Source organism: Oncorhynchus gorbuscha, linkage group LG11 (assembly GCF_021184085.1).
Source record: "Oncorhynchus gorbuscha isolate QuinsamMale2020 ecotype Even-year linkage group LG11, OgorEven_v1.0, whole genome shotgun sequence".
In the NCBI taxonomy this organism is placed as follows: Eukaryota; Metazoa; Chordata; class Actinopteri; order Salmoniformes; family Salmonidae; genus Oncorhynchus; species Oncorhynchus gorbuscha.
In genome coordinates this window covers 1,569,812-1,583,697 of record NC_060183.1, presented here as the reverse complement: position 1 = coordinate 1,583,697, position 13,886 = coordinate 1,569,812, and the positions used below count along the sequence as shown (strand labels likewise).

General features: G+C 47.5%; 1 protein-coding gene across 1 annotated transcript in view; it reads right to left on the bottom strand.

The window, feature by feature from the left end:
• The window catches only part of lyst (lysosomal trafficking regulator), a 245,382-nt gene that overhangs the window by 177,457 nt on the left and 54,039 nt on the right, over positions 1-13,886 (bottom strand). The window contains 10 exon segments of the mRNA XM_046368397.1: positions 222-1,213; positions 1,454-1,609; positions 4,196-4,352; positions 4,470-4,570; positions 6,896-7,069; positions 7,317-7,328; positions 7,330-7,439; positions 7,442-7,537; positions 7,582-7,854; positions 12,795-12,885. Of these exon segments, the coding sequence (XP_046224353.1) occupies positions 222-1,213; positions 1,454-1,609; positions 4,196-4,352; positions 4,470-4,570; positions 6,896-7,069; positions 7,317-7,328; positions 7,330-7,439; positions 7,442-7,537; positions 7,582-7,854; positions 12,795-12,885 (2,162 nt within the window).

Sequence of the window (13,886 nt, the reverse complement as noted above, 5' to 3'; positions counted from 1 at the left end):
AAGGGGGCAGGAGAGAGGGAGGGGAGGAGAAGGGGGCAGGAGAGAGGGACGGGAGGAGAAGGGGGCAGGAGAGAGGGAGGGGAGGAGAAGGAGGCAGGAGAGCGGGAGGGGAGGAGAAGGGGGCAGGAGAGAGGGGATGGAAGGCGACGTAGACAGAAAACTGTCAGACTGGAGGGGGGGACAAGACAGAGAAGTAAAGGTAAAGACACAACCGTCCTCACCTGGACTTGAGCAGGGTTGGTAGTGTCTGCAGGTAGACCAGTAGCACCTCTACAGGTAGACACTGGATGTGGTAGGAGCACACCTGGCTACACGCTGTAGACACACCCAGTTGTTGGGCGTGATGCACTAGCTCCACCCCCCTCTGCAGTACAGGGTTGAAGATGTGCGTGTAGAGCTGCCATTGGACTACAGCGTTCCCTCTCAACATCAGGTGACACATGTGTCCCGCGACCTGTTGGCTGAGTGCCTGGTCCTCCCCGAACACCAGCCCCTGGTACGCCTCCAGGGCCTCCCACTTCCACAGCATATCCTCTGCTCCCCCTCCGCTGGGGAGGATACCATGGGAACGGTAGCTCAAAGTGGGGGACGACACTCCGACCTCCCCCTGCTGGAGCGTCTCCTCCAGGCCCGGCAGCTGACTGCTGTCCAGAGTACAGATGTTACAGGAGGCTAGCTTAGCTTTCTCAGAGGGCTGGCCACCACCTAACTGATCCAGGATCAGCCGGGAGAGGACAGAGAGGATGTGGGACTGGTAAGAGCGGAGCCCTGGGGCCTGGAAGGCGTGGAGTAGAGGGCCGACGACAGACCGAGGGTCCATACAGCAGCAGATCCCCACAGCCTGGACCCCAGCTAGGACCTGGAGCACCGCTGGTCCACTGGAGGACAGGCGCTGGAGTAGACGGAGACACTGGTGGGCACAGGCTGCCAGGCAACAGCACCTCTCTGGGTAACGCACCACGTCATCCAACCCCTCCTTCCCCTCGGTCTCTTCGAAGGGGTTACGGCGGGCGGCCTGTTTGAAAGCAGAGACGGGGAGTCCGGAGAGGTCGCGGTGATGATGCAGGAAGTGAGAGTATTCACAGCGGCGGTGGCGACGGCGGGCGCAGACGGACTGGTGCAGTTGCTCTGACTTAGCGGTCTTCACAGAGCTGATGATCTTTAGGACCCCGGAGATCAGTCCTTTCAGGCGATCTGCTGCCTCACCTCCCACCTGATTTGGAACATAACGGAAATTAGTTTTTTGACTTGGTGTTTTTAATCTAATATACATTTTTATGTGTGTATCGTTGTACTCAACTCTGCGAACCAAATTCACCAGACACAAATTAAGCCAAGTGATGGACTAAAATGCAAGCTCAGTGGATAATCTATTTTTAGTCCAAGACTAGCCTTAATCTGTGTCTGGGAAGCTAGCCCCCATTGATCTAGTAAATAAATCTATCAATCAAACCTCAGAGTCCCGGGCGCGGCCCAGCCCTTCTAGCCTCAGAACGGTGACCTCAAACAGCTCCAGGCCGCGATGCTGGATGAACTCATGAAGCAGCTCTAGAGCTTGACTGAAGAAGAAGGGATTGGGGGCCGAGGCATGGAGACACCCCAACAGCACCTGGACATCCCATTAGATTAATAGAACAGTTTAAGAAATACAAAAATTGATCGTACATCAGCAAATGGTACAAAATAGTTCACTACTTTAACCAGACCACCCTAGCCACCCCTGGATTACAATAGATTAATAATGTGGTGTTCTACAGGGATCTATTCTTGGACCTCTTATTTCTATTAAACTGAACAGAAATATAAAACACAACAAGTAAAGGGTCCCATGTTTCATGAGCTGGGAAAAAAACACAAAAAAACAGCCATTTTCCTTACGCACAAAACAGCTATTTCTCTCAAATTGTGTAAAAATGTGTTTACAGCTAGTTAGTGAGCATTTCTCATTTGCCAAGATAATCACCTGACAGGTGTTGAATATGAAGCTGATTAAAAACGCATGATCATTACAAAAGTTGCACCTTGTGCTGGGGACAATAAATAATACGTTTGGTGAAAAATAGAGAGGGGGGTAGAAAATAAAAGGCAGTTTTGTCACAGTCAAGTTTTAATGATGTATACAGAGAACAGCATTTGGGATGCACTCCTAGTAAGGAGTGGCTAAAAACGTAACTACTGTTCTCTGAAGGAGGGAAATACAACATACTATGGGGAGTCGCAGAATCACGCCTGACAAGGCCAATGAAATCCGCGCCTCGCTGGAAGCCCCGCCTTCCACAGGTGATAAGTGCGAGGCTTGGATTCATTCCTTCAATTTAATACCGCTCTTCACCAAGCCCAGGAACGAGTAATGCGGAGGTGCCCAACACGTTTACCAGAGACATGAGCAGGGAGACTTTGGAGGAGTGACTCTCCAGACCCAGCGCCAAGTTGACGCAGACAGGGATGGCAGCTCTTCTAGCTCCTAAGCAACGGTACAGTATTTCGTTTTGTTGTGTGTAATTTCTTACATTATTAGCCCAGAATGTTTTCTGTGTTACAACATACAGCAGGAAATAGCTTTTGGATATCAGCGTGGTGGTAACTCTTCAGCATTACGACCAGAAATACGACTTTCCCAAATTGGATCCTTTGTTCCCGACCCCCCAGGGCAATTGAACATATCCCAGAGGCTGCTCCAAGACGCCGCTGGCGGAGAAGCGGTGTTCGAGGTGGATTTCTATTACTCGCTAATGTTCAGTCTCTGGACAATAAAGTAGACGAGCTCAGGGCGAGGATCTACTTCCAGAGAAACATAAGTGATTGTAACATACTCTGTTTCACGGGAACATGGCTGTCTCGGGATATACTGTCCCCATCCATACAGCCAGCTGGGTTCTCAGTACATTGCGCAGACAGGAATTAAGAACTCTCTGGGAAGAAGAAACGCGGTAGTGTATGTTTCATGATTAACTACTGTGATTGTGACATACAGAAACTCAAGTCCTTTGTTCACCCGACCTAGAATACCTCACAAGCAAATACAGACTGTATTTCCTACCAAGAGAATTATCTTCGGTTTAAAGTCCTCCTCAAGCCAACGGCCTCAAGGAACAACACTGGACATTGTGCAGTGACCCTGGTTCGGTTCCAGGCTGTATCAAAACCAGACGTGATTGGGAGTCCCATAGGGCAGCGCAGGTTAGGGTTAGGGTTTGGCCATGGTAGGCAGTCATTGTAAATAAGAATCTGTTCTGTAAAGTTTCGCACAAAAACTGATTGGACCAGGGGCAGCCTGAGCATGCAGCGAGCTGGGACAGACAACAAACGTGAGTATCTTTTAATTAATTTGGTCATGAACCCGAACCCGGCTTGTTAGCCTTCATCGCGTCAGCCATATTACTTATTGCTATAGTCAGGTCAAGCGATTTGAAAAATAACTAATTGTTTGAGATTAGGAAACTTATGAAACCATACAAACAAATCAGGGAACAACGGACAGAGGGTGAGAACGCTCTGCCATTAAGGGACAGTTTAGTTGGCGCAACATAAGACAGTTTCGTGTTTCAGTAGCGCATCTCATTCACGCCGAGGTGAAGAGTGGAATACTTTAAGGAATGAATGTGAGCCTTACGCTCATCAGCTGTGGAAGGCGGTGCTTCGAGAGAGGTGCGGATTTGAATTGGCCTTGTCAGGGGTGATTGTAGATCCTTCAACCTAAGTGGTGAGAGTGAGATTCTCCATAGGATGTTGGACTGAAGTTGACTGACTGAAAGAGGACAAGAAAATCTCCTTCCTGGTCGTACATCAGCAAAAAATACACTACACAATGGATGTGGGCCCTGGTCTAAAGTAGTGCACTATATAGGGAATAGGGTTCCATAGGGCTCTGGTCTAAAGTAGTGCTCTATATAGGGAATAGGGTTCCATAGGGCTCTGGTAAAGTAGTGCCCTATATAGGGAATAGGGTTCCTTAGGGCCCTGGTCTAAAGTAGTGCACTATATAGGGAATAGGGTGCCATAGGGCCCTGGTCTAAAGTAGTGCACTATATAGGGAATAGGGTGCCATAAGGGTCTAAAGTAGTGCACTATATAGGGAATAGGGTGCCATAAGGGTCTAAAGTAGTGCTCTATGTAGGGAATAGAGTGCCATAAGGGTCTAAAGTAGTGCTCTATGTAGGGAATAGAGTGCCATGTGGGAGACAGCAGTCCCTACCTGCAGTACCCCCTCCAGCAGCTCAGGTAACAGCAGGGAGCGATGCCTCCAGCGGGAGAAAGAGAAGTCCTCCTGCACCTCCTGCAGGGTCTTCTTGGTTCTGGGAGCGAATGGGTCAACCTGTCTCTCCAGGCAGGACCTGATCTTCAGCGTGGCTCTGAATATAATAGACAGGTTGTACAATGGTTTCAGCTGCCAGTTTAGTTCGGTTCCCAGTTTAGAGCCAGCAACCGTCTGACTGCCGGTCGTGTTCTCTAACCTCTTGGCTACGTACCTGAGCAGGTCGGTCAGGCTGCGTCGCAGGCTGTCTGGTAGAGCCTCACTCTGACCCACGTCGACTGACATCAGGTGGAGGATGGTCCTTAGCAGCATCCTCTGAGAGGAGACGGATCAGACTGATCTTTATTATCTATTAGCTAGTCGTACTCGGGTATGGAAGTTAAGGATTATGGACAATGGCCAGTCAGGCTGGTAGATCACATTTTCTCTACTAGCCTGGATGATGTTCCACTACCCAAGAGTCCAAAATGTATGCCATACTTCAGATTACTTTTGGGCTAGTTTGGCATATTTCCTAGTAGCCTGGTCTGAAAATACAAGCCTGGGGATAATGTGGACTATCTTAATGTCCATCAGTCATGGTCATACTTACAGGCATAGTACAACAAAACCAATACTTGCAACATTACAAACTATCACAATACAATGACAAACTATACAATGACAAACTATACAATGACAAACTATACAATGACAAACTATACAATGACAAACTATACAATGACAAACTATACAATGACAAACTATACAATGACAAAAATGACAACACATCCCACCACAATGACAACACATCCCACCACAATGACAACACATCCCACCACAATGACAACACATCCCACCACAATGACAACACATCCCACCACAATGACAACACATCCCACCACAATGACAACACATCCCACCACAATGACAAACTATACAATGACAAACTATACAATGACAAACTATACAATGACAAACTATACAATGACAAACTATACAATGACAACACATCCCACCACAATGACAACACATCCCACCACAATGACAACACATCCCACCACAATGACAACACATCCCACCACAATGACAACACATCCCACCACAATGACAACACATCCCACCACAATGACAACACATCCCACCACAATGACAACACATCCCACCACAATGACAACACATCCCACCACAATGACAACACATCCCACCACAATGACAACACATCCCACCACAATGACAACACATCCCACCACAATGACAACACATCCCACCACAATGACAACACATCCCACCACAATGACAAACTATACAATGACAAACTATACAATGACAAACTATACAATGACAAAAATGACAACACATCCCACCACAATGACAACACATCCCACCACAATGACAACACATCCCACCACAATGACAACACATCCCACCACAATGACAACACATCCCACCACAATGACAACACATCCCACCACAATGACAACACATCCCACCACAATGACAACACATCCCACCACAATGACAACACATCCCACCACAATGACAACACATCCCACCACAATGACAACACATCCCACCACAATGACAACACATCCCACCACAATGACAACACATCCCACCACAATGACAACACATCCCACCACAATGACAACACAATCCCACCACAATGACAACACATCCCACCACAATGACAAAACATCCCATTACAATGACAAAACATCCCACTACAATGACAACACATCCCACTACAATGACAACACATCCCATTACAATGACAACACATCCCACCACAATGACAACACATCCCACCACAATGACAAAACATCCCATCACAATGACAACACATCCCACTACAATGACAACACATCCCACTACAATGACAACACATCCCACTACAATGACAACACATCCCACTACAATGACAACACATCCCACTACAATGACAACACATCCCACCACAATGACAACACATCCCACCACAATGACAACACATCCCACTACAATGACAACACATCCCACCACAATGACAACACATCCCACTACAATGACAACACATCCCACTACAATGACAACACATCCCACTACAATGACAACACATTTACAATGACAAACATCCCACTACAATGACAACACATCCCATACAATGACAACACATCCCACCACAATGACAACACATCCCACCACAATGACAAAACATCCCATCACAATGACAACACATCCCACTACAATGACAACACATCCCACTACAATGACAACACATCCCACTACAATGACAACACATCCCACTACAATGACAACACATCCCACTACAATGACAACACATCCCACCACAATGACAACACATCCCACCACAATGACAACACATCCCACTACAATGACAACACATCCCACCACAATGACAACACATCCCACTACAATGACAACACATCCCACTACAATGACATGGTCATCCCACTACAATGACAACACATCCCACTACAATGACAACACATCCCACTACAATGACAACACATCCCACTACAATGACAACACATCCCACCACAATGACAACACAATGTCAATAGTAAGTACAGCACAATGTGTAAAAGACCAATTAAAGCATTGACATTAAGTATTTAATTATTATATTCAATGAATAAAAATGTAATTAAAAAGGTGTACCTGGACCAGGGCGATGGGTTCCTCTGTCCAGCCTCCAGCCAGCTCCTCCACCCCCTCACCTCCCCCCCCTGGACCACAACAGTCTCCAAACTCGGTAAGGATCTCAGTGAGGGTCGGCACCACACTGACAGCCAGACCTGGGTTGTGGTTGTTGCTCATGTCAAATTTACACACCTTGAAAAAAACATTTAAATGAATGAGTTATTTTTTGGGGGTGGGGGGGTCATATTTAAAATACATATATAGAGATAATGCAACCACTTGAGAACAACAGTACATTTAACATGATTTAGTATTAAAAACACTAAGTCTACCAACCCATTTCCATTGTGGTCCGGGTTGTATTAAGAATGGACAGCTTGAGCAAAGGCTGACAAGGCTGTGCACCGGGCACTTAACATTCAACACAATTTAAAAATACCTTTTCCAGGAGCTGAGAGCAGAACATGACAGAGGTCGAAGGGAGAGTTCTCCATCCTGTTGAATATGGACAGGGCAGCTGGGTCAGTCAGGGTCTCTGTGTCCAGGGTGGCCTGGGACCCCCAGCGACCGAGGTTGGGGGTAGAGGGGAAAGGCGATGCCATGGTCTTCTCGGGAGGGGGACAGGTGGCGAGGTAACAAGGGAGCCTCCGAACGGTGATGCTGGCAGCTCACACGGATCGTAGAACCGCGAGAACGTCGACTACGCACTCCACCGGTGCCACCGGCGACGGCCTTGTTGTCAGAGTTGGCGTCTGAGTCAGAGGTGGAGAGCTGGGAGCGACGCGCATCCCTTACGGAGTAGCGCTGGGCGGTGCGGCGAGAGCGACGCAGGACCTTCCAGGTGGAGCTGCTGCTGCCCCCGCGGGACTGCTTCTCAGAGTGCAACGCACCGGTCTTCTGCTCTTTCCCCGCCCTCTGGGGGGCGGCATTCACCTCCCGGCTCAAGAACACTTCCAGCAGAGACAGCAGGGTGAAATCTGGCAACACAGAAACTACTGTAAGGCTGGGTGAAATCAGGCAACACAGAAACTACTGTAAGGCTGGGTGAAATCAGGCAACACAGAAACTACTGTAAGGCTGGGTGAAATCAGGCAACACAGAAACTACTGTAAGGCTGGGTGAAATCAGGCAACACAGAAACTACTGTAAGGCTGGGTGAAATCAGGCAACACAGAAACTACTGTGTCATGACTGTCTTGACCAGGTCAGGTTACAGGAGACCACAACCCTACAGATTATCTTTCAACCCCAACAGAGAAGGAGAGATCTAGGGGTCTGAAGACATGGGGGGTTTTATGACTCCTCACGCACCTGGTAAATCTCAGGCCACAGACAAATTCCTTTGTCCTGTCACTATGGAGAACCAGCCTCAGAACATTAAACATGAAAAAAAAGGGACTTTGGAACGATGGTTTCCATCAGCCACAATGGTGGTCATGGCAATAGATGGAAGGGAGTGACGGCTCCAGTCTGTAGGGAGTGACGGCTCCAGTCTGTAGGGAGTGACGGCTCCAGTCTGTAGGGAGTGACGGCTCCAGTCTGTAGGGAGTGACGGCTCCAGTCTGTAGGGAGTGACAGCTCCAGTCTAATGGTCTGTAGAGATTGACAGCTCCAGTCTAATGGTCTGTAGAGATTGACAGCTCCAGTCTGTAAAGGTCTGTAGCAATTCCAATGTTACCTGATTAACAACCTTAGAGACAAGGTGTTGGCACACTACAGATGATCAATTGCTTTAATTAGTCAAAAATCAATAACAGGCTTTGAAGCAACAACAGAAAACCGCCTACGGTACAGTTCACCAGTCGTCTACTTCTAGCACATTCTTCAATGCTAAGCATAACACCATGTAGAGTACACGGCCTTCAGAATGTATCCACACCCCTAGACTTTTTCAGCACTTTGGTGGTGTGAAAGTGGGATTCAAATTGATTTGTCATTTTCTCTCAATGATCTACACAAAATGCTCAGTAAACAGAATGTCACATGTGCAACCAGATGGAGAAAAAACAACCTAGAGACCACCTTTACTCCACACAGAGACGCATAAAACTCTCCCTCACACTCCATTTGGCAAATCTGACCATAATTCTATCCTCCTGATTCCTGCTTACAAGCAAAAACTAAAGCAGGAAGTACCAGTGACTCGCTCAATACGGAAGGTCAGATGAAGCAGATGCTAAACTACAGGACTGTTTTGCACAAACTGGAATGTGTTCTGGGATTCATCCAATGGCATTGAGGACTTTACCCACCTCAGTCACTTGGTATTCAGGACAAAAGGTTAATTTCTTTGACACATGTTTTGCAGTTTTACTTTACTGCCTTGATGCATGTTTAGGAATATTTGTATTCTGTACAGGCTTCCTTCTTTTCACTCTGTCATTTATATTAGTATTGTGGAGTAACTACAATGTTGTTGATCCATCCTCAGTTGATCCATCCTCAGTTTTCTCCTATCACAGCCATTAAACTCTGTTTTAAAGTCACCATTGGCCTCATGGTGAAAATCCCTGAGCAGTTTCCTTCCTCTCCGGCAACTGAGATAGGACGCCTGTATCTTTGTAATGACTGGGTGTATTGATACACCATCTAAAGTGTAATGAATAACTTCACCATGCTCAAAGGGATATTAAATGTCTGCTTTTTTATTTTTTTAACCCATCTACCAATAGGTGCCTTTCTTTGCGAGGCATTGGAAAACCTCCCTGGTCTTTGTGGTTAAATCTGTGTTTGAAATTCACAGCTCGACTGAGGGACAGATAATTGTGTGTGTGGGATACAGAGATGAGGTAGTTGTTCAAAAATCATGTTAAACACCAATATTGCCCATGCAATTTATTATGGGACTTCTTAAGCAAATTTTTACTCAAACATATTTAGGTTTACCATAACAAAGGGGTTCAATACTTACTGACTGAAGACATTACAACTTTTCAGTTGTAAAACTTTCAAAAACATAATTCCACTTTGACATGTGGTTTTGTGTGTAGGCCAGTGATAAAAACAAGTCCATTTAATCCATTTTAAATTCAGGCTGTAAAACAAAATGTAGAAAAAACTAAAAGAGTGTGAATACTTCCTGAAGGCTCTGTAGTTGTCACTTCAGTAAGTGTGATGGACGTCACTGTTCAAGACTATATCTTCCCCTTCCTTACTGAGCTCCAACTAATTATTCTCAGCCTCATATTTCTAGAGGAGTTTACATCTTATAAAATAATGTATGTATATCAAAAGGTGTTCAAATCAACTATTAATCGAGGCGGTGTGCTGAACTAATATAACAGAAGCTAATAAGACAACTATGTATGAGGAGCATGTTAAAAGAGATTAGCAGGACGACACTAAATACCCCAGTCACCCTGAGGTCAATCAGCTCCAGTAGGCATCCATCCATCCATCCATCCACAGCTCCAGTAGGCATCCATCCATCCATCCATCCACAGCTCCAGTAGGCATCCATCCATCCATCCATCCACAGCTCCAGTAGGCATCCATCCATCCATCCATCCACAGCTCCAGTAGGCATCCATCCATCCACAGCTCCAGTGGTTATCCATCTATCCATCCATCCATCCACAGCTCCAGTAGGCATCCATCTATCCATCCATACATCCTCAGCTCCAGTAGGCATCCATCCATCCATCCATCCATCCATCCATCCATCCACAGCTCCAGTAGGCATCCATCTATCCATCCATCCATCCTCAGCTCCAGTAGGCATCCATCCATCCATCCATCCATCCACAGCTCCAGTAGGCATCCATCCATCCATCCACAGCTCCAGTAGGCATCCATCCATCCATCCACAGCTCCAGTAGGCATCCATCCATCCACAGCTCCAGTAGGCATCCATCCATCCACAGCTCCAGTAGGCATCCATCCACAGTTCCAGTAGGCATCCATCCATCCATCCATCCATCCATCCATCCACAGCTCCAGTAGGCATCCATCTATCCATCCATACATCCTCAGCTCCAGTAGGCATCCATCCATCCATCCATCCTCAGCTCCAGTAGGCATCCATCCATCCATCCACAGCTCCAGTAGGCAGGCATCCATACATCCACAGGTCCAGTAGGCATCCATCTATCCATGCTGAGCTCCAGTAGGCATCCATCCATTCACAGCTCCAGTAGGCATCCATCTATCCACAGCTCCAGTAGGCATCCATCTATCCACAGCTCCAGTAGGCATCCATCTATCCACAGCTCCAGTAGGCATCCATCTATCCATGCTGAGCTCCAGTAGGCATCCATCCATCCATCCATTCATCCACAACTCCAGTAGGCATCCATCCATCTATCCATCCATCCACAGCTCCAGTAGGCATCCATCCATCTATCCATCCATCCACAGCTCCAGTAGGCAACCATCCATCCACCCACAGCTCCAGTAGGCATCCATCTATCCATGCTGAGCTCCAGTAGGCATCCATCCATTCACAGCTCCAGTAGGCATCCATCCACCCACAGCTCCAGTAGGCATCCATCTATCCATGCTGAGCTCCAGTAGGCATCCATCCATTCACAGCTCCAGTAGGCATCCATCTATCCACAGCTCCAGTAGGCATCCATCTATCCATGCTGAGCTCCAGTAGGCATCCATCCATCTATCCATCCATCCACAGCTCCAGTAGGCATCCATCCATCCACAGCTCCAGTAGGCAACCATCCATCCACAGCTCCAGTAGGCATCCATCTATCCAACCATCCATCCACCCACAGCTCCAGTAGGCAACCATCCACCCACAGCTCCAGTAGGCAACCATCCATCCACAGCTCCAGTAGGCAACCAAGCCACCCACAGCTCCAGTAGGCAACCATCCACCCACAGCTCCAGTAGGCATCCATCTATCCAACCATCTATCCAACCATCCATCCAACCATCCATCCAACCATCCATCCAACCATCCATCCAACCATCCATCCAACCATCCATCCAACCATCCATCCAACCATCCATCCAACCACAGCTCCAGTAGGTAACCATCCATCCAACCATCCAACCATCCATCCAACCATCCATCCAACCACAGCTCCAGTAGGTAACCATCCATCCAACCATCCATCCATCCATCCATCCAACCATCCATCCATCCATCTATCCATCCATCCATCCATCCATCCATCCATCCATCCACAGCTCCAGTAGGCATCCATCCATCCATCCATCCATCCATCCACAGCTCCAGTAGGCATCCAACCAATCCATCCATCCATCCAACTATCCAACCAACCATCCAACCAACCATCCAACCACTCACTGTTGGGTTGTATAACTGTTGTTGTTCTATATAACTCACTGCTCTCTTAAACTAGAATATATCAATGTTTACAGCTACAATATCCATCAATCCATCCACTCCTGGGTTGTGTTAGGACACACGGTAGAGGAAGTCAACAGTAGTTTTGTTACAGTTGTATAGATGTGTGTTAGGACACACGGTAGAGGAAGTCAACAGTAGTTTAGGTAGTTAGGTTGGTTTTAAGGCGGTGTGTGTTAGTGATGAAGGTGTGGAGTGTAGAGGACCTAACTGGTGTTTTACAGGTAGCAGGTGTACTACACTGTGAAGGCGGTGTGTGTTAGTGATGAAGGTGTGGAGGACCTAACTGGTGTTTTACAGGTAGCAGGTGTACTACACTGTGAAGGCGGTGTGTGTTAGTGATGAAGGTGTGGAGGACCTAACTGGTGTTTTACAGGTAGCAGGTGTACACTGTGAAGGCGGTGTGTGTTAGTGATGAAGGTGTGGAGGACCTAACTGGTGTTTTACAAGTAGCAGGTGTACTACACTGTGAAGGCGGTGTGTGTTAGTGATGAAGGTGTGGAGGAGCTAACTGGTGTTTTACAGGTAGCAGGTGTACTACACTGTGAAGGCTGTGTGTGTTAGTGATGAAGGTGTGTAGAGTGGAGGACCTACCTGGGGCCTTCTCCTCCTGAACAGGTATCTTCCAGACCAGTGGCAGTAGAGACAGCAGCAGGGTTAGCAGCTCCTCTCGACAGGTCAGCTCCTACAGAGAGAGAGTCTTGGTTAGCTAGAATATTCTCTCTCTCTCTCTCTACAGGTCAGCTCCTACAGGGAGAGAGTCTCGGTTAGCTAGAATATTCTCGCTCTCTCTCTCTCTCTACAGGTCAGCTTCTACAGGGAGACAGCGTCTTGGTTAGCTAGAATATTCTCTCTCTACAGGTCAGCTCCTACAGGGAGAGAGTCTCGGTTAGCTAGAATATTCCCTCTCTCTCTCTCTCTACATGTCAGCTCATTCCCGGGACAGACATACAGACAGTCTTAGTTAGCTAGAAGATTCTACTTCTCTCTCGCTCTCTGTTCACACCTTCTGAAGTAATATCACGCCATCCCACTAACAGTCCAGACAAATGACTGTATAGGTCCGGGCAGAATGAGAGAGACTTTCTAGGAACTTCACTCTCTCCTTGTATGTCCTCATGTTCACTCAGGACATCCAGCACAAGCAACCCTGGAGGAAAGCAGAGGACATCCACTGGCCATGGAACCAGAGAGAAGTTGAGGCTGGACATGAAAATGCTTGCTGAACAGGTATATTCCTGTGGCAGTAGAGAGAGCAGCAGGTTTACATAAAGAGTTCAACCTAATTCATATCCCAAGCCAGTACGCAACACCAGAACCCCGGTAGCTACGCAAAATGACCATTTTGCATATTTGCGTAGCAAAAGCACGCAACTGTGTGATGCCCCAAAAAGTGTAAAATGATGCAACTATGCAGGATTGCCATTTCGCATAAGGCACACACACGTTTGTGTAATGTAGAAATCAGGCTTTAACCATCCAGGGCAGCGCTAGGCACTTGCAGGGCAGCGCTAGGCACTTGCAGGGCAGCGCTAGGCACTTGCAGGGCAGCAGTAGGCACTTGCAGGGCAGCAGTAGGCACTTGCAGGGCAGCAGTAGGCACTTGCAGGGCAGCAGTAGGCACAGGGCAGCAGTAGGCACTTGCAGGGCAGGGCAGCAGTAGGCACTTGCAGGGCAGGGCAGCAG